Source organism: Tigriopus californicus, chromosome 11 (genome assembly GCF_007210705.1).
Source record: "Tigriopus californicus strain San Diego chromosome 11, Tcal_SD_v2.1, whole genome shotgun sequence".
Lineage (NCBI taxonomy): Eukaryota > Metazoa > Arthropoda > Copepoda > Harpacticoida > Harpacticidae > Tigriopus > Tigriopus californicus.
In genome coordinates this window covers 6,821,156-6,846,692 of record NC_081450.1, presented here as the reverse complement: position 1 = coordinate 6,846,692, position 25,537 = coordinate 6,821,156, and the positions used below count along the sequence as shown (strand labels likewise).

At 44.4% G+C, this 25,537-nt stretch overlaps 1 protein-coding gene across 3 annotated transcripts in view; it reads right to left on the bottom strand.

Annotated features, from left to right (window-relative positions):
• Positions 1-11,955: 11,955 nt before the first annotated feature.
• The window catches only part of LOC131890872 (POU domain protein 2-like), a 15,671-nt gene continuing 2,089 nt past the window's right edge, over positions 11,956-25,537 (bottom strand). Inside the window, exons 1-4 of one of the 3 annotated variants that reach the window (XM_059240315.1) lie at positions 16,985-17,350; positions 14,228-14,733; positions 13,848-14,156; positions 11,956-13,774 (exon numbers count right to left, since the gene is read on the bottom strand). In XM_059240315.1, coding sequence (XP_059096298.1) covers positions 12,755-13,774; positions 13,848-14,156; positions 14,228-14,733; positions 16,985-17,039 — 1,890 coding nt within the window. In that variant the 5' untranslated portion in view covers positions 17,040-17,350 and the 3' untranslated portion in view covers positions 11,956-12,754. Of the gene's footprint in view, positions 13,775-13,847; positions 14,157-14,227; positions 14,734-16,984; positions 17,351-25,537 lie in introns of those variants that run through there. The other 2 variants (XM_059240313.1, XM_059240314.1) reach the window with 2 other exon arrangements.

The following is a 25,537-nucleotide window of genomic DNA, read 5'->3' as shown; positions in this document are numbered from 1 at the left end:
ACATCCACACTCACTTACTTACTCTGAGCCCAACTGGACGCTTATGGCTCTCCCACAATTCAACTTGACATGGACCTGTGACTTATTACAAGTTTTCCATTTTATCCATTTTGATAGCGAATTTTAATAGCTCACTATTCCAGGCACATTCTGGACTGCGAGAAAGGGCGGTATTTCTGAAGCATATATTTCATTAGGTGGCATGATTTAGATCTTTGTGCCTCGCCATATCACTTCAAGGTAACTGCATCCAGCCAAGAAAGATTATTGAAAGTGGGTAAGAGGCTTCTATTATGAAGTGATTCTGAAAAACCTGGGGTGGATTTGGGATTGAGCAGGGATTGGATGGTTGGAATAGAGAAAGAGACATTTTTGTGAAACACTCAACCGCCAGTCCAACTTAATTTTCCGCCATCCCGTCGACCCCTTAGTCGAGGCCCAATGCCACGCCACGAATGGTTGGTAACCTTTGCAATGGTTTTCAATGGTACTTGGAATGGAGAGGGAGGAGAAAAAAAGCGTGTGAGAACATTCATTTAAGCTGGCAATTTGTGAATTCCCCGCATTTATCAAAAGAATCTGACCGCATATATAGAAAAATTACATTTCTTTTGTCACTGAAATCGACAAAAGTCACGGACGATCTTGAATTGACTCTTTACAGAGGGGAATCCGTTTGAACAGTGGAATCCACAGGAATTTATGACAATTCAACAATTTCCTAGTCACTAAAACTGGTGTTTTTTTTCTTTTAGCTTTCTTCGACATTTCTATTTTCAGCTTGGGATGTTCCTGTTTCCAGTATTTCAAGAATATTGGCTTTTTTTGCGCAAACCCCACTATAGTGGAAGCTCTGGCTTAGGGCGATAAAATTATAGCATTAGGCACAAAACATCGAAATGATTGCTGTTTCACATATTCCAAGACAAAAGGCGAGGCACACCAAGAAATCAGCCAAAATCACTTTTACGTGCACACGGTACGCACGTATAGCCACGAATAGCAAAGCTATTTTTGGGACGTTCTGCATTACTCGACGACGATAGCAATGCGACGCACATACAATACACTGTGCAGCAGTTCTTGGCTCTCTCTCCATCAGCCCCTTGGTGCTACATAAAGGTATACCTGGTTGGCCTCACAGAGTGTTCATATTTACCTAGTCCTCCCTTGGCCGAACAGAGCCAAGATTAAGACATGATCATGTCTACTTTCTTTCATGCAAATCGGCGATTCCAATATAAAAGGGGTTGGTTCCTGAATCATGGACATGGTTAATCGTACGTATAGTGTTATCGCCAGTGAGGGGCTCTTTGGCTTCGGTTTTTATCTAAGAAAAAGCGCGTCGAAACTGAGGGTCCCCATTTGGACTGACTGACTGACTGAGTGCCTATGTGTTGACTATCTATCACTTGAAAAGGAGTTGAGTTTTTGCTAGAGCATGATTATTATGACAATTGACTTGGAATTACTCGCTCTTGTCGGGATGTGGGAGATGAATTATATCAATGACTAATGTGAGACCTCTGGTCTAGTCTGGTATCCAATTTACGGGGGTGAGGGCCGGATGAGACCAATGGACTCTAGTTTATCCATCTCCTGGATCAATGTAGAAATACTGGAAGTTTCTGGCCAAGCCAACCGCTTGGCCATCTATTCGTAAGGCTCTTCTTTCTGATCAACCAGACCTGTTGTGGTTTTGAACGATAATATATGCATTATGCAAGTGCGTGGAAGGCTAGCTAATAGCAGGAGCCACAAATTAGCTTTTGCACTTGACTGAACCACAACAACCTTAAAGGGGCAATATTTCATTGGCCGGGGACAAGCGAGACCCTTTTGTTCGCCTCCATGTTGAGACAGCATTTGGTTTTTGGCATTTGCATTTCAGATCAGTCATTTAGTATACCTGTGTGACCGCAATCGCCGCTCTCTCTTAGTAAGAATCACCTTGGGATGGGAGGGAATTTCCTGTTGGACTGTGTCGAACAGATCGACCTGGTTGTCGCTCACAATCGCGAACTCATTGTGCTGTTGATTCCGAGCGCACAAACACTTTCCTCGATCGAGACAAACGTAAACGAGCCACGCTCGATCACCAAGATGGATGGTCCGGATATGTCTTGAACGAACTCTCAATAAATGGCGACCTTCTAATCCAAAGACAAGAAGAGGCCATGGGCCAAGTTGTTCGAATGAAGTCGTTCTGTCAAAGCAGTCTGCTACGTAGGTACATACTGTTCAATGTGTATGTATGGCTTATGGATTGAACAATGGGGTCCAAAGGCGACGACGGCCATGCAGCCGGAGACTGAAAAGTTTTCTCCTCGTGGAGGTTTTTGGTGTGAGAGGAAATAGAGATTTCAGCTATCAATCTGCTCATATTTGCTGTATTGAAAGCATATTAGCTAGCTGTGAACCGAATCAAAGCATGCATCCGTTGAATCTGTGTGCAATCATGGATGATGATGGCTTGCAAATGTGATTTACGTTCTGTCTATCTATCTATCCATGTACAATTCTACACTGTGCGTGTGTGTGTGTGTGCGTGTCCGTGTACAGGTGGGTGTATGTGTGTGCCTGTGACGACAACGACGACAATTGTGTGGTACTATTCAGTGGATTTTGTACACAGCTCAATAGCCTCATAACGAGTGCGTTAGGCCTATAGGGCATGAGTGAGTAGGGTGGCATGGCAAAAGAAAGAACCAACTATGTTGTACGTGTACGTATGTGCCATTCTACTGCTAATACCTTGAAGTCTGCCATGTGCCTTCAATTTCGATATTTTTTCAAGCAAGTTGGAATCACTTTTGAGCCACACAATTGATCACTTCTACACATCAGAATTAATTATTGAAGTTAATGAAGTAGATCTCGTTTTGATGGGCTTTGCCCCTTTAACATCCAAGTAATTTTGATCAAAATTCATAATCCATAACAGATGCATTTCAGTCTGCAAATGGGTTGTAAACTTGATTTCACGTTGCATACAAATCAAGATCGCTCAAGGTTGATGGTCTTCAAGTATTGCCTAAGATATTCCCTCCACATATCACTTCGAGATCTTTCTTCTCAAGAATTTCATCACGTTGATTTTTTCCCCTCAGCGTCTACTTGAAATCATCTAAAAATGTTGTTTTGACTAGAGCCACTATAATAGAATATATTCAGGCGAAAAAAAGCCCTCAATGTTTTTTTTCATGACAAGTCGCGTACCAATACATTCTGTGCCCGCACAACGTCGGTCCTTTGTTGAATACAAAGCAAATAGCGAGGAGCATCAGTTTATGAGGTTGGACTTCGTTTTCGTCGAGTTAATGTGCCAATTCCAGAGATGCCACTGATTAGGCCTGACACCCAAGTGACTTTTTTGTTAACCTTGTCAAGCTTGTTTGGACAATGGGTGCTGTCTGCTCCACTGCCCTCCGACAAAACACATGGACGGACAATCGGTGACCAGCCCGACCAAACTTTTTACCTCTGTGGTTTTATGGTTGGGACCATTTTGAGGGAATGTTGTGAGTGGTGAACACCTCCTTCGAGATCAATAAAGCGCTGGCTTCAGAACAGATTGGTCGGGCTTTATCTATTCATGTTGGCTGCGGGAACGACTACTACCTTTACTACTACTATTACAACTACCAAGATTATCGGAGTTTCACACATTCATCAAGGTGCTCGAAAGATCTTCCAAATGGATTTGGAATAGATTTCCAAATCTCCGATTTGAGCTGCTGGAGCACCTCTCAAATGGGCTCTTCTCGTCCATTTCAAGATTCACCTTTGTCGGCTTTTGAGAAGAATGTAATCAAATTGAAATATATTTAAATCCATCCATCTCTTCGTCACATTTGCCAAGCTCAGAGCGAGCGAGGAACATCGGACTAAAGAGACGGACTCAAACCAAGGTATCTTTTTTAAACTTGTCTCGGAAGCCAGAAACCAATGAAACCATGCCAATCCAAACATGTTTTGGGGAAGCCAAAAATCGAGAGGTCTAATGGACGTTCCAACTACTGCAAACAGCCATCATCACTACTTTTTTTGGCACAAAATACAATACCTAAGCTGACTTGCTCTTTCACTCCATCCACCGACCATTGTGTCAAAGCCACAGAATCGCCGATTATTATGGGTGTTTTCCGACCACCTCAAACACTACCTTGTAATGCTGTACTCGAGCTACTGCGGTTCCAGGCGCATTCGTTGTGGCAATGTATTCTGTATTCATGCCAGCACTGGCATTTGCCTAAATACTAAATGTGGTTTTGGAATGCCACTTCAACTTTCGAATGGTTTAAAGCCTCCCTTAATCCGGCGAAAACGTAATGGGAACCATTCTGTGTAGCTGGGTAACATTTACCTTTTATTGTTACACTTCGACGGAAGAAAAACCATGTTTAATCATCCATCCATCCATCCATCCATCCATCTATCCCGGGCTGACTGTGTGTGTGTGAGTGTGTAGATGTGTTTCTCCCTCTCTTTCTCTCTTTCTCTTTCTGTCTCTCTCTCTCTCTCTCTCCTTAACACCCGAACAAAAGATTTGCTCGCTCCATCCGTTGACACATGCTTGGAAGGGCTATCTTTTGTGTAATGGAGCCAAGCAGTAATTTAAGGGCAGGGTCTTGGATCAAAAGACCTGAAAACCGATTTCCCGAAGAATTCAAATCTTCCTAATTTATTTCCCTTGATTACCTGATGCACTGCTCCTGAGACAACCCATCCGACCAACTATCCTGGACATCCAACCAACCCTTCTGTTCAAGTCACGGCTATTGGTGTGAAAGAACGGTCATGGAACAGATCAGGGTCTTCAGTGAAACCAATCCCTAATCCTTTAACAGAACTTGTAAAAGAACACAATCAAGACTGCTGTACGGCCAAGGCGGATGATCCCTAATCCTTTAACAGAACTTGTAAAAGAACACAATCAAGACTTATGTCTATAATTGTTTTCAAGTTTGATTTTACTATCCCAAGTTAAACCGCCTCTATGAACAGATGTCACTTTTTCATAAAAAAAAAACTGATCGTTATATTTTGCCATGGAAATACCAAGACAAAGCTGAATGGCGGACGACATTAGTCGACTAGTGTTTGTCTTTAGGACATCAATGGTTTGGCATCCCAGGGGTAAAATAAATCCTGGTCTTGGGTGAATATACCTATCTATGGTGCAAGCCTGGGCTTGTCCGTTGTAGGTGATAGTTTGGGTATCTACTATCCTATTGAGACCGGAGAGACCCCGAGCTCAAGCAGCTCATACATTATGTACTCGACAATTGATTCAAACCTCCCATCAATGAGTTGTTGAGTTATGTCTGGAAACTGATCTTCTCACTCTCAAAACCATTTGGAAGATTTATGATTAGTCTTAAGTTGTTATTGATAGCAATGACTGACTCAGTCCAACATTTCGGCAAAAATGTCGTCTTCGTGTCCTTCTGGAAGAAGAAGAAAAGTATATTCTTAGTGGGAGACGCCATCGCTTAGACTTTCACAGTGGTGCTGGATCCTGACATCCACTGTGAAGTTAGACATCTAGACAAATCTGGCATGCAAAGCAAAGGATTCGGGGAATACTCAAGACATTTGTCAGAGTCCCCCTTTGTGGTCCTCCTAATCCTCGCTCAGTCTTGCCCAACCTATGTCCATCTCTCTCCTCCCTCAATGAAGAGAGGACCAAGCACGATCTTGAGGACCACTGAGCCAACCAGCAACACCCGTGGAACGAACAACTCCCAATTTTACTCGAGATTAGAAAATAGGCAATTACACCATGCTATTATTCTTCACCTGAAAGAATGTTTTCAATGTGACAGGAACCCTCTGATTACGGGTCGGAATCATGTGTACTACCACGTACGTACACGGGTATTGGAGTTCTTCGGGACAGTCGAGTTGGTGGCTGAAAACTCGGTGTCCGAGACACTTACTTGAACCTGAGTTACGAGACGTAAATGTTCAATTACGCATTCATTCACGAGCATCACCCAAAATCGGGGTCGGGAAGAGCAAAGCAAACATGCATAGCTGGCCATGACTAATCACGGTGAATTGAATTTGTGTGTGCGCTAGTTGATGATGGGCAATCGAGAAAATCAAATGTCATTCGGTGTCTGATTGGGTTCATCTTCAATGTATGCAGGATGACAATGGTTTCCAAATTCGCTCGGAATTCTCGGGCTCATCTCAACGACGAGTCGGCCTAAAGAAGCTCCCAGAATCAACCAAGCAACCATTGACACTCGCTCAATGCATTGTCCTCACCGTGTAGTAGTAGCAGGAGCAGCATTACTATTACTTCGACGACTGCTGGAACCATCTATCTATCGTTCTCGGGGTCGTCTTCTTCTATCTTCTGCTTACTTCACTAAAGAAGGTGAGCCAAGAAAAATCGTTTCATCGCCCAGATTTGAGACCTTGTCAATTTACGATTCAGGAGCAACTCATATGTAGCAGTAGTCAGAGAAAAAAGACAAAGATAAAGGTGATTTTGCTACCAAAGCCGAATCTACACGGACTACGTGTTCAATAGACTGGCTTGCTCCGACTTGGGTTTGGATGTGCCCGCTAACCTGCTCTGACTTGACTTGGCTTGGTTGGGTGTGCTGCTGGACCATCATCCATCGCTTATGTATGCGGCACTCTATAACTATTCAATTCCAATTCTTTTTCGGGATTTCGACCTCAAAATGATAGAAAACATTCCAGAAATAATCACACACCTCAAGAAAGAACAAAAATAGCTTTTTTGATAGACCTGCATATATTCGAGCAGATGGTTACTGACAAGCCTGATAACCGGGCCAACTCAACTTTTTATTACATTTGGAAATAATACATGAAAGGCTGAGAGGCCACGAAAGAGGGATCTGCTTGTGCGCGAGTATGACAATTTTTCATACATGTCTTTTTTCCTTTTCTTCTTGGTCCTCTTGATCAGATCGAACGTCAGATTGTCATTGTCACTGATTCAACATCATTTGTCCATTTCAAAGCAGAAAGCAGTCAAAAATAAAAATGTTTTTTTTTATACCTACTACTTCGTCTACCTTTTCTGCTTCTTCTCCTCTTCCTTCCCAATACAGAATTGAACGTGTCTGTCGAGAAAGTCGTCAGCGGTAAGTAGCCATCGATACGAAAAGAAAAAGAGGAAAAATGGTTTCCGAATCCAAGCAGTCGCGTGAAAAAGGTTCTCCAGTAGTCTCAAGTTTCTCTTTTCAGCCTCGGATGAGCTTTTGAGGATGTCTGATTTTTGAAAGCATGAAAGTGCTGGGGCTACTTACCCCATGCTCCACTCGATGCTTGCAGTAGTCTAAATCCATGCATTAATGGGGAATGTTCATAAACTGTGTTAATGGTGTGACGAGGGCACACCCTGCTTGTTAAATACTCTGAACAAAAGAAGCACCGACACTGGTGGGGTAGCCTATGTGCGGTCGCGTTGGCGAATAGATCCTCATGCTTGGGTTGAAGACACAGAGCCGAAAACCAAATTATCATTTGCATGACAAACCGCAATAAGGGCGATTTAGCGATGCGATTTGGGGCTCGGGCCAAAGACAGAGGAGATGAACTCAAGAGGTCCGGCCAAGGGGGAGCGAGTCCGTTTGGTTGTCGGTGGCATAAAACTTTTATGAAAGTTTCAATTGCGCTCTGTATTCCCGTAGAAAGAGAGATGCCTATCTACAAATACGATTCCTTGTCTCATTAAGTATAATCTTGCCCTGGAGAGCAATATCATTTCCATTTATCTCTTCCTTGCCTATACAACAGGCTTGAGCATAGATTTGAAAGCCCTATATTTATATGAGGACTGAAACTGAATAGTTTTAGACAGGTCAGTCCAAAGTCACATCTGTGACTGCCAAATGTTCATCATAATGGAAGACATGAAAACCAACCAAGGCAGTCTGTGTGGCTGTGTGTGCGGGGGGGGACTGTCTGCTGACCAAGGAACACACTTCTTCTTGTAGCAGCTAGCTCATTGTTTGTACCTGCTTCATTGGTCATATTCTAAATGAGAGCTGTATCTGGACATAAGATCAATGTTCATCACTGAAGTGCTCACCACTCCGGGCAGTTTTCGGCGATATTGAAGTGGGGATTTAGATTTGGTCGTGGTTCGCCCGGATGGATCCACGCGGTCGAATACAATACAAGTTCAAAGACTTGGTCATCGTTGGCATATCAAGTAATTATCATTTCATTGGGGTGGCATCCATAGTTTTGCATTGCCTCCATAGGTCAGCGGGAAATAATCGCTTTTCGTGGCCGACATTGTTCATCCGAACTAGGCGAACTTCTCATTCACTTCTGGCAGCCACTACTGAACGTACAGTATCTACAAGGTATGTGGTACAAGGTACCATGTGGGTACGAGTAAATTCGTAAGTTGGCCGCCCTGAACAATCCCGAGTGGTTTAACTGACTTCTGGCACGCAATGAATGTTCAGAAAGGCTTCTCAAATTTATCTCCCTGAAGTGAAGTTGACTGTCTTTAACGTGGTCGATAGATATGGTTTATGTGAGCCATGCATTGGTCGTCACTCCTAGGAAGGGCTATATCTGTATATTCGTGTGTGGATGTGTTGAAGCACGGATGCTTCAGTACGAGACATACGTAGATAGAGATGAACCAGGTGCAAACTTCTGGTTGAATAAAGCGGAGAAGTTTCGTTTGTTCACGCCTTGGCCGTACAGCAGGAACCAGGTGCAAACTTCTGGTTGAATAAAGCGGAGAAGTTTCGTTTGTTCAGAGTTGAGCCTTACATGATTGGAAGGAGCGAGCGGCCCTTCTCTTCCAGCCTCATCAAGTCCTCCTCACCTCTCCTCCGAGGCCATTTTTTTCTTTCGCTTTATGCGCAAAGTAGGCAAACATGCAAAGAGAAAAAAGGGAGATGTTTTATTTGAAGAACGTGCCGTGCAATAAAGATTGTTCAAATATCAGTTAACACTCGTTTTTTGTGGAAAGCGAAATCCTGGCTTTCCCTTACCACTGCACTGTACGGTAACTGAGAATATTGGAATGAGCTCTACTGTACGAGTACATGTATGCGATGAAGAGATTTTGGATTGGATCTACCTCATACTCCTGTAGATTGGGGAATCACTCTTTCAAAGTCTTGAAGCTCATACTTATTCATTAGTTCCAAAAGTAAGAGATAATGAGGCTGCCCATGTAATTTGGCGGCATTTAAAGTAATGGAGAATCCAAATGAGTTCATTTCGTTGGACGAACGGACGTGTACACATACAGGAGATAGAAAATCTTAAGGGGAGTCAGACGCCCCAAAGAAAAAAGGCTGAAATGAAAAGAACGCGTGTTAAGAATCCTTTCCTCTTGATGAAATATTATCCAAAATGAGGCCATTTCCACCACAAAACACGAGCAGGGCTTGTCTGCTATTTACGTTTTGTCTTTAATTACTACTCCTAAACATAAACGGTAAGCGTTTGTCTCTTGCTAAACTGAAGTGTCTTGTTCAGATTTCATTCCGTCGAAACCGTTGCTAAACATGAATAATCAGCCAGTATACTTCTGCTTTTGGGGTACAGAGGTGAAGGTCAGACCATACTGATTTGGCCATAGATATTTTCACCCATTCAGTGGGCCTCCACCCAATTATTCAAATATCCTGTCAATATTGCCACATGTCAACCAATTTGACTCGAAGTCGATCTACCTACAACCAACTAACTAACCAACCAACAGACAAACAAGAACCATTCCACCCAGAGATCATCTGATCATCCCTTATTTAATGCATGAGGCCATTACGACAGGCATTCAAATGGCATGTCATATATTTTGATCCGGTTTACTGAATGTTCAAGAGTGGGGTCTCTCAAGTTTTGCACAGTTTCAGAGGAGAGCTTCACCCCACTTGTATTTCAAGCGAGTCATCCTGATTTGAATTTGAGGAGCCGAGGGCAAGTATGTTAAGTGGTTCAGAATCGCATCCAGTCCAGTTGGTTAGGGCTGTCTTGGTCGTCTTGGGTTAATAGGCAGATAAGGGTATATAGGAAAATGAGCGCCTTCCTTGGGTAGCTGCTTGATCCATTTAGTCTTGAATATGCATGTTCCGCTCGGGAACTTCGCCACTGAAGAACAGTGGTTAGTGTACATTAAAAAAAAATCTGCGTTGACCAGAGATTAGAATACACTTGGGAAAATGTCAGATACTTTTGACAGTGTTCATCCATTTGGATTTGGTTTCTTTTGTTTGGTTTAGCACCTCTTGAGAAGTTAGTATGACAAAAATGGAACAAAGTTACAACTATGTAAATATTCAAAACATTCGTTTTCCATTTCCTTGTTGATGTGGGAGAACCTCTGGTTGAAGTTCTGGACAACCTTGTGAGAACAATCTCAGTTCTTGTACGGAGGAAACTAAGCCAAGTTATTTGCATAAATCTGAATAAGGTCGTCGTAAATGTCCAGTTTTATGTCAAGATTCTTTTTCAAGAAGAAGACAAACGAAGTGGAGGGAAAGACAGAAAGAAACGTGAACAGGAGTGGTTGTGCCAAGTGCCAATAGCAGTTTTACTCTTGTAGGGGAACTCGTAGTTTGTAGTACATACCGGTACATGCCGAAGTGCATCACTCGACACTGAATATTGGAAAAGCAACCTTTGGTAGACTACCAGTCTTTACTGAGTGTTTTGTTTCCTAAAACCACGACATGAGAGTGTTAGAAGCCAGTATGCAAGCATGCATAAGGTGTGCTTTTGAAAGGCTCTACTTTGACAAGGAATTGACTTAAAATGGGTCTTTTCGGGCCCTCATTCAGGATTTGCGTCTGAAAGAACTTCCAGCAGTCGTTCGAAAGGATTTGGCTCTTTGAGCTGTAGAATTGAAAGAAGATTAGGCCGGCCAGTGTCATCTATGCAAATGTCCAAGATTTATCACTTTTCCCGACTCTTTCACCCTTCCGTGCATGGAACTGATTTAAACATGACTTTTTTGGCCCTCCGTGGAGCATATGCAGGAAAAGGATCTCTTCGTCAGTAGACTGACTGCCTGACTGACAGTAGTAGTTGGTAATGTATCATTGGCACGTTTTTACTGTAAAACGTGCCGGTTTTTTGCTTCCATTTTGAATATGCTTATTATGCTTTATCATGCTTCAATCAACCTGGCGCTTGCTTCTTGCTCCTTGCTCCTTGCTCCTCTCCTCCAACTATCCATGCGTCCGTCCATCCATCCAGCCATCCATCCGACCTCCTTGTTAAGCATGAATAACACGTTGCTGTTGTTGAGGTGTTGATAAGAAGGTGGCGGGGACGGAGACGGTGGCGGCGGTGGTTGGTGAGATGTTAGTTGTCGATGATGATGGAGAGGATGCAGACTGGAGACGGGAGCGCTATCATTATTCAGTAGCTTGAGCTACCTGAACGACAAGATTACGGAGCTTCAAAATCATGCAAGAAATGTTTTGCCACCACTTACTGGCTAACACCACTCAGAGCAGCTCGCGTTGCTTCTTCAATCAGAAAAAGGTGTCTTCGTCATTGGGAAGATCGAGACTTCGATTATGATCTCCACGAGTATGTAGGAGTGCCAGATTGCAATACCCACTCAGGCCTGAGAATTATGATAGTCCCAAATGGAATCTTGAATCTAGATCCATGATGGCTACCTGTTCTCTTGGTGACACGATCGTCACTCTCTCATCGAGTCAGTCAAGCATCTCAAATAATCCATAACTCGTTAACTTTTATTTCAACAATAACGACAGCTTACAAGGCTCTTTTCGACAGTCGTAAATTTGAAAATTATGAAACAAATCAAGTTCATTTTGCGTGAGGCGAAAACCGTTTTATGACCTGGCACATGATAATAAAGCACGGTCTTCAATGAAGTAGTGGTTGTTGTTGTGTTGTTGTGCTAATAACAAGAACAACAAATCGTAATTCAATTTGAGCTAGAGAATAGCCGTGCAGTGTGGTGTGATGGACGAGTGTATTTCTGTGTATGCGGATAAGTAGTAATCAAAATATTATTGTCACCCCTTTCTTTCGAGGCCGCGGCGGCCGTTGCACGATGGTGAACGGCATTTAACTGGACAGAACTTGCACATTCAACAACGGAGGAGTCTACGTACTCTGTGAACATAAATAGTACGAAGAAGGTCGAGCGAGCGAGCGAGCGAGCGAGCGACAAAAAGAGGCGGCTTTTCCTAGTGCTTAATAGGTCGTGGCGTGTGGTAGACTCGAAGGCGTGTCTGCCTAAGATCACGCTCGGGGTCATGCATCCCGAGGGAGGAGGGTAGGACGAACGAAATGCATACGCAAATAATGATGATAATAACATGATGATTAAGTTGATAGTGTTGGTGGTGTTGGTTGGGATGGTGGTAAGAGGTCAGATCACAGATATTGCAGTTCCTTGCAAAAGACATCGTCACCGCCGAGTCCTTTGAAATCAGTCTCGTTTGCTAGCAATGCTCGCTTTTTCAAGGGATGATGTAGTAACAAATTTAAAGTAAGCGGATTGGCGTTGTGGTAGAAGTAATTGATGATGATAATGATGACAATGATGAAGATGGTGATTAGAGTAAAGATGAACGTGACAACTTGAGTGATGCTAACATCATGTATGTTCTTTACACTAACACCGTGCTCGAAAATGGTGATTCCTTCGTGGGAAGTGGTATTTACAGTGGGTCGATCTACCTATTGAGGGTGATGCACTTCAATGATGGAGGGAGAAACACAGGGCGAGTGTCCGGTTGGAGCTTTCTCATTCTCCGGACTTGGCACTCAGTTCGGTGGCAGTGTATTGAGCCGAGCCCGGTGTCAGGCCAAAGGTGTGAGGTAAGGAAATTGGAGGCGATACGCCCCCGCGCGAATTGGGGCGGGTTGGCGAAAAGGATGGGAAGGCGTGATTAGGAATGGAGCTTGGAGGCGTTGGGGTTAACGAGTTCGAAGCGTACATGCTTGGAGTGGGAGACCCCGCAGGACTCAGACTCGAGTTCGGGTTCATACGTTTCTCTTTTTGGCGGCGATTGCAAAACCAAACACGCACTACCTCCTTCTCCATGCAGAGACCGTCAGCAATATACGTGATCTCTTCGGAAGTTGGCTTGGGGTTGGCGTTGAATGCGCGCTCAAGTGCGATCCTGACTGTGGTATCGATGGAGGTGCGTTTCTTGCGTCGTCGACTCACAGCATCGTTGAGATTGCCAAAATGAGGCATGAGTCCAGGGCCCGAGGTGCTCAGACTTAAAGGGTTGCCGTTCGAGGCGTGGTGAGTGGAGCCAGTGGCCGCAGCCGCTGTGTGTTGAGCATCAGCGTCTTCCAGCCATTTTTGCAGCAATGGCTTGAGCTTGCACATGTTCTTGAACGAGAGATTAAGTGCCTCGAACCTTGAGATCGTTGTTTGGGAAAAGTCATTGCCATACATTTTTCCCATGGCCAGACCCACGTCTCCCTGAGTGTAGCCAAGCTTGATGCGCTTCTGCTTGAAGAGCTTCGAGAATTTCTCCAATTCCTCCAAGTCGGTGTTCTCATCGGGTGGGAGATCCAGGCGAGTGGGCAAGCCTCCTCCATGACGAGGATGCGGCGCTCGACCGTACATGTCCCTGCCGTGAGTGGGCAACCGCATGGGCGAAGTCAGCACGGCCTTGGGTGGACGCGGGGACGGTGGAAGTCGCTGGGCAAACGACGAAGGCGAATATCTGTCGTGGGACATGGACGTGGGTGGACCGTTCTTGTGCAGGCCACCTAGATGGTTGGCTTGTTGGGCGGCCAAAGCTTGCAACTAAAAGACAAGGAAAGGATATTCTTGAGGGTCTCTTCATCGATCAATAGGTTGACCGTTATCTTTGTCTTACCTGGCTGTGCATCAAAGCTGCTCCAGAATTGGGAAAGAGTGGAGAACTGTTTCCGTTGGGGCTTCCGTTTGGAGCCAATAGGAAGAGGGATTGCAACTGGCTCATGGCTTGGAACATCTGGGCCTGTTGAGCCAACTCTCCTGACCCTCCACTCATGCTAGTGGGTAGCCCGTGGAACATCCCTGCCGCGTGAGAGCTGGAGGTGGGTGGCATCTGAGCAGCACTCAGCATAGCTGCCGCCGCCAGTAACGGGTTCTGGGCCATTTGGTTACCTTGTTGAGCACCCAAGAGAAGCTGAAGTCCCAATTGCTACAAGTTAGAAAGGGTCCGTTGTGGAAAATGCCAACACATTCTTGGTTTGAGAATGTGAGTCACATTACCTGTTGAAGCGGATTGTTTGATCCGGATTGCTGCAACGCCGAGAGGGCTGCGTGAAGCGGGTTGGTTTGACCATTTGAGGTAGGGACATCGTACTTGAGCCCTGGGGATGAGGTAGAGTGTGGAGGAGGGGTGGGAGATCGGGCTGACGACGAAGGTGGTGACAATTGTCCGGTCAACCGAAGGGCTTGCTCGGCGGCCATTCGAGCTGCCGAGTGAAGTTCTTCCAGTGGACTTTGCTTCAACTCCATTGGAGACCTTACTCTGAGCGTGGGTTGCTTTTTGGTGCGGGGAGGGGACACCGGCCTCCGGTCTCGACCCAGGGGCGATCTGGATCGGTCTCTTTGGTAGTCATCAGGGTGAGTGTTGTGATTAGGAACTTTGGGCGACGGGGATCGACTGGCTCGGTGATGCCGGTGTGAATTGGTGGCGGTGTCAACATCCCCGTCTTTACCGATTTGTTTTGGTCGGCGATGCTCATCTTCCTCCGAGTCTCCATTGACTTTCTCTGTGAACGAAAGAGGACGGGGAAATCGTCAGTCAGGGAAGATATGGAATGGAAAATACGACAATCAAAGAGATAGGAGGAAGCTTGCTATTGAAAAAGGATTGTTGGAGCGTTCCATTCAACCTTGTGATGACTTAATATAGGTCTATAGGACAACCACCACTTTTTACGCCCTCTCACCCAAACGAATGCCAAAAGTGAGCCAAGCATTTCAGACGGGCTGCTGAACTCTGTCTGATTTGAACAAAAAAGTCCTTATGCGTACATACACCCTCCGGTCGATGACGATCATGTGGTGTGTGTGTGTGATGTTCATCTGGCTTTGAAGTGCATGTCGAAGATCGCAATTAGCTATTGGGCGGGTCGTTGTGTTCTCCATCAAAGTCAAACAGACGGGCCACAAAACACTCTTAAGAGCATAAGCAACCAACTTTCGTCCCAACGTCTACCTATCTACCTACCAACCAACCTACCAACCTACGTTCGCACTCAAATGATTTGTTCATCCAACCAGTCATGTAACCAACCAACCAACCAACCAACCAACCAACTAACTATGCCGGCAGTCACTCAGTCAGGCAGTCACTCACTTACTGATACTGCATGCTCTCGTCTCTCACCTCGCCGAACCAACCAACCAACCAACTAACTATGCCGGCAGTCACTCAGTCAGGCAGTCACTCACTTACTGATACTGCATGCTCTCGTCTCTCACCTCGCCGAACAATCGAAAGTTTAGCTCTGTGCTCTTCACCCACTTCTAATCAAACCGAACACCTTTTTTCTGGGATGGGGAGGAACTTCATTCTCTGAGGTTAATCGCTCTCACCCAGTCATAGCCATAAAAACCCAACCAGTTCCAACGCATGTTGTGGTCAGGTTCGAAAAGTGAAGGCTCAGGGGAGCTTGGAGTTCTACATGTAGGTGCATTAGGTACATAATTAACTGCATCGGAAAATGAAACCCTCGCTCCGTTGAAGGGGAGGGGCACGATAGCAAATTGGTGCATTTCGTCTGATTTGGCCACAATTTATTGATTCCGAGGTGGCCATTGATAGCGCCTAGTTGCTCTCACTCTCTCTCTCTCTCTCTCGCCACAATAGTCTGTCGGTTATTTGGAATTTACAACGTGGCAAATGGACATTGAGTAGGTTCGAGTATTAGCCAATGGACCAAAGCATCCATCACCCGATGCACACAACACCTCACGACAAAAGCCGATACACATCCTAAATAGGTCCGTCCGTACAGTAAGTGCGTACAGCACATTTCGACGTACGTACACCTAGCAAGGAGTGGTGATCGGGGGTGGGTGCTGGCCCACTGTACTTATTTCGAGTGAGTGAAGGCTTTGGCAATTAACTGAGCAATAAATTACCTGGCCAACCAATTGGGATTGTTTTCCATGAATTAAAGTTCAAGATCTGGCATTACTCGATGGGAACAGATCTGTCAAGCATCATGCACAATGATGGTGGCATTTTGATCTCCTGTTCTGACCTTGCCGATTGGACGACAATTCACACAAATTATGACGAAGTCAATGTTAATTGAGCTCGGATTTTCAACCAAGTGGAAGAACGAAGGCGCTGCCGGCATTGGTGGTGGTAGTGGTGGTGGTCAGAAGCAGTGGTCAGATGGATCTTAAGCCCTCGTAGATCTCTATCAGCATGTAGAATTACGAGATTGACAATGGGGAAACATGAAAACCTGTTTCTGATTTGCATTCAACTCCTATTCCCAGCTCACTCCCAGAAAAACAAAAAAGATCTGCATTCAAATTCAAACAATGATGATCCGAGATAAGCATGACAAACTCGCTTGACCGCCGTCAGTTCCAGAACAACGACAAATAGCACTACTAGAGTGCATGTGTTGTGTAGTTCAGTAGGAGGCCAACAAAGCCAGCCAGCGATTGAGCCAGCAAGGCAGGCAGCCAGCAGAACAGTCCATCAAACTCATCAGCCCCTTAGAAAAATGCAAAACAATATGTGACTCCATGTTGACATGTTAAGCAGGCAAAGTCTGATCTTCGTTTCATGGATTGTTGAAATGTCGTGGGATTGAATCGCTCATGTCTTGAGCATCGTACTGTACTCCATCGTACCCCACCACCCACACACCCACCCTCCTCTCGTTCTTGGGACGATCTCTCCCTTTCTGTTCGGCATGAAACAAAACAAATGGGTTTCACGTTTCGCGACAACTGGTTGAACAAGTTCGGAACTAATGATCGAACCGGCAAAGTCACCTCGGTTTGATGATTTTGTCTTGAGCCAATCTTTTGCATTGATCCTTCGGCTCATGATTGAAGTGATTTAATCATAGAAGGCACACACTAGTCCTGTCCTTCGAGTTTATTCCACTTTTTCGTTGTTGACACAAATGCGCGAGAAATCGAACTGAAATCAGATCCCATTGAATGTTGGCAAGGAAATCTGAATAAACTTCATTTCTTTAACAAGAGCGTCAGTAATGGCAAGCCTCATTTTCAAGGCAATTAAGTTCCATTTTGATGAAAATGCAGAAATTCTGTTGTTGGCAAAATTGGCATTCAGAGAAGAAGAAAAAAAATCGATAGGCAAGACGATTTAAACTGGATCTCTCTATGTACATGTAGAAGTCGTCAACAACAGTGAGGCTCGCTCAGATACGTTCGTTGTTCCTCCATTATTGGAATCATATGCACCCACACAGAGACTGAGTAGTACATACTGTTTGTAGTAATGAGCAAGTAACCCTATCCGTTTCATGGGATCGTTAGGAGCGAGTACCACCATGATTCAGCACTTTTGAGCCCCATTTTTAGCTTTTTGCATGCATTATTAATGCTTTGGCAAGGGGGATCGATAATGTCACAGATTTTAAGTTCGGAACGATTTCTGCTGACGAGTTAATCACCATCACTCACGGTGTCTTCCAGCCCCAGTTCAACTGTTGCCTAGTTAAATGCTTGCATTAATCGCCACATCAATATTAATGCTACAGTTTATTCCAACGACCGAGCAACATTTAAGCGCCACTGTAGTGCAGAGCTACAAATCAGACACTGTAAAGAATGAACGAATCAATCGAGCCAAAGTTGACGACTGCCTCTACCCATCTGTCACATACTGTATGTACATACGTAGACTATATACTACGCACAATGTATAATCCAGGAGGTGCGATTGGATTCTTGGAATTTGTCGAAGCTTTTAAAAATAGTAAGTTGTGCGGTCTCGAGAAGTCGTTCGCGATCAAAATAGGTCTCGACTAGAGCACGAATTCAATTGATATTCTTTGTTCCCAGGGATGAATATTCAGAAGGCATGGGAGGAATCCCCAATGTCTGAATTGCTCGGACAAGAATTGTATAACAAATCAGAGTCATTGTCAAACCTTCAGCATTATATGACCATCTTAATCTTGCAATACCAACGTGATGTTAATTCCAATTGAATGTAGTAGTCTTGTCAAATTCTTAGAATCAAACACACCAGACATTTAGGGGACATGTGTGCCTTGAATGGACTGATAATAAAGCCGTTCGATTCTTGAATAAAGTGGGTCAAAATGAGCTGCAAAGACTCGAATAATTTTTACTTTGATCCCATCTGTTGGCAAGCTTTTGATTATTAAGCATAAGTTAACGGTTGCCCATCTTGTCTCGATGCGTTCCGAACTTGAAGAATTGCGCTTTTACTTGGTAGGAACTTGAGTTGCCCGATTTTGGAGCCAACCAAACCCATTGATCATTGTCGCAGACTGGAAAATATGCGTTGGAAGATAATTTGGTTCCATCATTGCTTTCCTGCTAATAAATATACATGTCCATGTATTGGAAGACGACTTGTATGTACTACGTGCGTCTCTGAGCCAGACGTTGGTAAACATCTCATCGAAGCCAATCCGACATTTTATGTATGTACATGTACATTGTACTATTGCGCATGTAAGCATTCGCATTGCTGATGCGGGAAGAAGAGGAAATGCCTTTTTTGTTCAATAAATCACGCTTAAAATACAGATACTCCTTGGTTTTGAACGACTTCCAAAAGCGATCTATTTTTCTCGTCCCCGAGTTTTCTTGCCAATCGACGCCTTCACCGAGAGCAATTTCCCCAATCCATCTACATACGTACTGAACAATACAGTTGTTCTTACGTGTACTATATATGATATGTGTGTATTTAGATTGTACACTACCAAGCCAGGCTTGGTTTTGATTAGTCTTGTTTCGACAGGCCAGGGCGAGGATGGCGATCAGGAAAAATTGAAATAAATCTGTCGATTGGATTGATCATCAAATATGGTCGTGGTTCGGCTGGGCTGCTGCTGCTGCTGCTTGCAATACCATCACAATTGGGGAATCCAAGAAAGACCAACTATGGAACCAAAGCGAGATTTGAAGACGAACTCCCTGAACGAACAAGTGGACAAAAAGAAGAAAACCTTGACCGGGGAAATTTTCTGCATAGTGATGTGATCATAGATACATAATATTTCCCAAAACTCGCCGTCCCAAAAGCGAAAATTCTTTTGCATCATCTTGGAAGAATTCCATGATTTTTCTTCCAAACAAGGCAGTGGATGTGATGATGTTGAGGGCCGTCATCATCTCAATACGCACACACACGCACGAATGCACCGTCTCAAGCACTCCCGCACCCCAGCACGGACCAGCTACCCAAGAACCTGGCTAGTTAACTTGATGATGTCCATTCTAATTTATTCAGTATCAAATCCAATCCCGACTCACACGAGAACTAGCGACTCCATCCACCTCTAATACTACATAGCTATAGCTAGCTACAAGCTCTCTCTCTCTCTCACACACATTCACTCACTCACTCACAACGAATTCATAACGAAGCTCTAAAAACTTCCAAAAGGAGAGAGGGGACAACTGGACATTCACAACGAAGTTAGTCACTTTGTTTAAGCTTAAACTTGTTCTCTACTTTGCAGCAAAACTTCGATATCCAGTGTAGATGGACGCCATCTCAAGTTCACGTCTAATTCCAAACGCACCTGAAATGATGGAATGGTCGGAATATGCACGAACGTGTTATTCATACTCAGGTACCACACCACGTAGTCACTCGTACACGCCTTGGTGACCGAATTGGAAATGGGAGGAATGACAATTGTTAGTCCACATTGGCCATTCCAGGCACGCATGACTCTCCTTAAAATCTTGCTGTTAGATATATGTATATGTACGACTGGATCCCCCAAAAGTGAATTGTGGCTAGTCAAAAGATTACTAATAGCAAGGCTAATGCAATCTACAGTATTGCGTACGGAATAGTCCACTACCCACTGCCGCCTTGATTCCAATGCTATGATATAATAGGTCAGATATCATATGTAATTGGGAGGCCGAGACTGACTTGGGTGGACGCCTGCATCACTTCGTACGTCGTATATTACCTCGATTGGTTTAACTATTATGATGTTGATCAAACAAGACTAGGCACGCACCGCTCGGTCTCTTCATTAAATATTCAATCAGATAAAATGGCTTTTGATCAGTCTCAGACAAGTTGTTACGCCTAGAATGGACTTCAGACCCCAAAGGTCCAAGCAACATTTCTCGATCATCCGCCGAGAGCCGAATGTGTAATCACATCCTGGACTCGTTTGCATTGCCAACGAAGAATCAACCTGAATCTTTCGAAGTATGTTTCTCCAGTCTCTACTGCATTAATTTTAAATAGACACGGATTCAGGCACAGTGTGAAACCACGATGCAGTTCAAGTATTGGTTTCAATTTGGCTCAAAGAAATGTTTTCTAGCTACACATCGGTATGAACTACGGAGTTAGGAATAAAAATTAATTGGACACATTTATCAAACAGTTGGTAAGAGAGGCGACCCTATGGCTCCGTAGAAGCCAGACAAGATGATACATGCAAACTCCCGTTCATGGATTTTGAATATTCATTCTATTGGTGTGTCGTTCGGAACATGCTTGGCCTTCCCCTCATCCAATGAGCGAGATTGCATGATCTTTGGGAGTCCAACCTCCTTTTACAACATCACTACCTCATTCGCAAACCATATCGTACGTCTCCCTCTCGATCTGCATGCATAGGAGGCACATTTCATCACATGAAGTGCGCGGATCTCTACCACTGTAGGTACATACTCTTCAGGAAACGGTACCAATGGTTGAGCTATACTGTACGTACGTACGTAGAAATTGTCCATGAGCGAACGTAACCTACATGGCATGGAGGTATGGAGTATAAAGGGAAATTCGAGACCGAGGAGTGGCTTCTTTTGGTTGAACGTGGTTCTCGAGGTGATTTGGCTCTACCCAGATATGATTTGCATCTTTCTTTCCCTTCATGAGCATCTCTTGAAGAAGGCAATGTGCGTCGAGATCGAATGAACGTACAGGAACTTCAGGAAGAGCACGACCAAGAGGAGGAGAACACCAAGAAGGAGGAGGTTGAGCTCCTCGAAAAGACTTTTCATTGGATGAGTCTTGTGATGCGAGCACCATTATCTCAGCGACTATTTGCATAATGTGCCCATAGCGCACTCGCCACCCATTCCTACCATGGGTGAATATGCGAAGCCATCGCGGAAATATACCAACCAATGACGGTTGGGGAACTTGCTTAATCAAACAAATTGATATGCCAACACTTGGGATGGATGTTTGCGGACAGCTTTTGATGGCCATTAGAGATAATGATTAGTTCGCAAATTCATCCCATAGCTCGAGAGACAGTGCCAGAGCGGTGGAATATGTACATGATGTTGAAAATTATGATGGGATCGGGCTTTGAAGCCACTAGCTGGCTGCCCAAGGCAACTCTGTCGAAGCAAGTCAGCCAGCCAGTGATTGCACTAGGCACCAAATCCCCCCAGTTCATGGACGGAGCATCGTGGTACGTCCTGCTCATGATGACAATGATGGGAGCAAATTAGACACGGACATCACGTTGTGTCCGTAAAGAGCCGGATGATAAACTTGAGAGACAGAAGGAGGAGGACGACGACGACGGTGACGAGGAGAGCAAGCGAATTCGCTCATCAAATGAATGTATGTGTGGGGACCCGTACATTTGGACAACTATACAACAATAAGGACACAGATGTTCCCCCTATGATAGCATAAATCTGTGAGTGATATTCAGCCTTTCAATTCTTCAATTGTTAATGCACAGGGCTTTCATCAAGTGTTTGCGAAAGCTAGAAGAACCGTGTTGTGGGAGGGCTTTTTCTCAGAGTACCTCGAACGTAAGACTATATTTAATTTTCGACATGCCTGTGGTTTGCATGATGCTGCTTCTCTTTTTCTTTGGCATAATAGAAAAAAACTGAGAAAATGCTAGGCAAATTCGACCATCAAGTCCAAGTCCAAGTCCATGCATGCATGCATGCATGAGAACAAAAGCAACAAGAAGACGAGAGCTAAGGTACAGTTTGTTATTCACTCAACATCAACAACGTCGCCATCATCACCATCAACACCACCACCACCTTGGGAGTTCATCGTCTTCCTCAGCACCATCATCATCGTGTTAAAAGCATGCAAAATTTTATTTACAAAGCTTTGATGTGAGAAAAATGAGGCACACAAATTGCTGCGCTTGTTGGTATTCAGGCTTTGGAACGTTGAACTCTTTGTGAGGCGAGCAGTTGTTACACAAGTGGCTAATTCGGCTTCACCTATGAAAAGACGGTCAATTCAATCGGGTCCTTATGATTTTGCCAGTTGGTGTCATTGCCGGTTTACAATGTGTTTTTGTTGTTTTATGAAGTGCCAGAGCCGCCCAAGGAATCAACAGATCCTGTCTCAACATGTTGTTACTGTTGCCATTGTCAGCGGCATTGTTCTTAGAAGATCTCGCCGTTTTTGTCGTCCTCCTACTCCTACTCCTCGTCGTCGTCGTCGTCATCATCATCATCATCAACTTCATGGGAAGAAGTAGCCAGATTCTTGGATGGAGCGAGAACGGCGCCCTGAAGAGCTCCTGGTGTTAAAAGCTCTCAAGAGAGAAAGAAACCCAGCAGGGTTCTCTATGGTGATATGAGATCCAGTTCAGGCTTGATTCCAATAATATATGAGGCCAATAAATGGCCTCCCAGTTTGGAGCTGTTGAGTCAAACCATCCTTGTTTTTGTCGTTCGCTCTCGATTCAGTAAGTCAGTGGTGTGTACTCAGGCAGATACGTTTTCTCGGCCTTGCTTTATGCATGTAATATGGGGAAGATCAGGGCAATGGGCACAGATACGAATCCAGTCTGCACATGAAGCAACTTACGGGCAATTTGGTCCCCGAGGAGCCCCAGGCCAATGTGTTAATGAGCAATGTGTAAGCATGACAGTCCAATGGACACTTCTTTGCCCACTTCCTTCACGACATCAACTTAAGATTCATATACAGAAGCCGGCAACAGCTCATTTTCCAACGACCACTATTACTTCTTCTTCTTCTTGTTACTCTCACCTCCCGATGTACTCTTCTCTCTTTCTCTCTTTTTTTTCTCTCTTTCTTTCTTTCGTTTCGTTCTTTCCATGTGACTCTAGGTCCATCCTCGGGCCATTCTTTGAATATTCCGAGATGGAAGGAAGAGGAACGAACCGAGTGCAGACGATGAAAAACACAGCCCAATCCATATCACGCTCTACCAAACTATCAAAATTGATACGTTTCATTCATGGCCAGCAAGTGTGAATTGCCAAACCGCAATTGATGAAGGGCCGACATTTTCTGACGGGAATATTCATGCCATTCGTGGAATACCAGAGAGCTACTGGAAGGTAGTAAGGTGGGTAAGTAATACGGTAAGTATGTGTGAATAGTCACGGCGAATGTACATATGCCATGAATAAAGTGGATGGAGACAGGTAGTCGAGCATCCACCGTCCGTACGTACAGTACAGCATCTTCTCAATGGGGATTGAGGGATGACTGGAATCGCGGGATGGCAATTGCCAATCGGCCAAGTGTGAATCGATGTGCTAATATATTGGAAAAACAAATTCTCGACGCATCGTCTTGTTCTCGTCCCATAACCCTCCTCCATCCATCCCCACCACACTGTAGACCCGACAGTTAATGCACGTATCCAAGAAAGAAGGAAGCCACAAAGAAAATACAAGACCAAAGAAGGATTGAAAAACAAAAAAGAGAGAATGAGAAGAATGTTCATCCACTTTAGGAGAACTTCATCAGTTTGATAATTATGCATAGCCAAATTAAAATCGTGACAGAAGAATTACCTGTTCAGAGGTTAACTGTCTGTGACATCCATTGGACCGCAGCGAGCAAGATGTACGTACGAGTATATACGTATTTAACTTAGGAGGTTGATTCCTCCCTTCTACAGGCTATTATATCTTTGTTCTTAGCGAGCAATTTGATAATCATAGAGAGGAAAGAAGGAAAGGAGGGAAAATGGGGGAAGAGAAAACTTATTTTTTGAAGGACTCGTCGTCAGAATATAATCCCGGTAGATCAATTTCTGTCGTCTCGTTTGGGAAATGCGCAAACTTCTGCCTGAGAGTCTATATGATTTTGGGAAATGCGAGTTGTACAGTAGTACAATATAAGTAGTCACAGGGAATGCAAAAGGGGAAATTAGATATTTTGATGACTATGCAAGTTCATTTTGTGGTCTACACGTCTGGTTTAATGGAGATTACGTGAGTCTGAAAAAAGCAGCCTTCGTTAAAGAGCAAACATAAACTCGCTGTCTTTCGCCATGCAAATGGCCGTTTTATGAGCTTCTTGACTCCACTCAAAAATGAGGGGTTTCCGCCTTTACGCGACGACATCAGTAAGCTCTTCCACTTTAGCGCAATAAAAAAAGTGGTGGTAACGAACAGATCAGGCACTCAGGTACCAAGCAGTGCAGCAATGCCACTTGGATTCCTCCAATTCCTCACAAGGCACCAACGAGATCCACTTTTGTTTCTTGCATCATGAGACCCCATCTATCTTTGTATTACAGCTTCCACCTTTGGATAGCTATTAAAGGACAAGTAGTGAAGTGTTTTCTGGCCAGATGGACGCTGGTTGGGCGTGGACAACGGCTTTACATGGAGAATCTAAACATGAATAATGCTCAGGGATAACTGTCAGGAATCAGAAATATGGGTGTAGCTGATTGGCAACGCCCACACGCCCAATCTGCATGTTCATTTATCACCTTGTTTGTCCTTATTGAGCAAGGTGACACCATCTATTGGCAAGAATTCGCTGGCAGAGAGACCTATACGTACAACCATGAACAAGATTAGAGAGCGGTACCATCACTAATCCAAGGAAAAACATCTGAATTTCCTGTCATGACCCCCGATTAGGGAGCCGTATTCAAAGGCAATTTGTTGCCCGCAACTGTTCAATCAACGCGTCTTGTGTCCTGGATCACTTGTACAAGAGGGGGTGGTAGTGCTACAACAATCAGGTACACCTCTGGTGCCAAGATCAAAACAGACCTGGAAACCACAGCAACCAAGATTGAAGAGCAGGAAGAAGACGAAGGACAGAGAAAAAGAATGAGACGAACGAGGTACTGTTGAATTGTTCATGGCGCTGATGATTGGAAAGGTGTGAACTTCCACAATCCCTAAAATCTTGTCCCGTATAACAGACGGACCAATGGCCACGTTGGGGGCACTCTTGTCCGGGATTTACCGAATCGCTCATGGATAATGTTGAGACAAAGCGCACTTGAGAGAGAGAGAGAGAGAGAGTGGAAACAGTGTCCGACGTGTCGACAATAAATCAAAATGACAGCTAATGATATGTATGCACCATTTGCAGAAGAGTGAAAGAATGGTCTTGATATTATACCC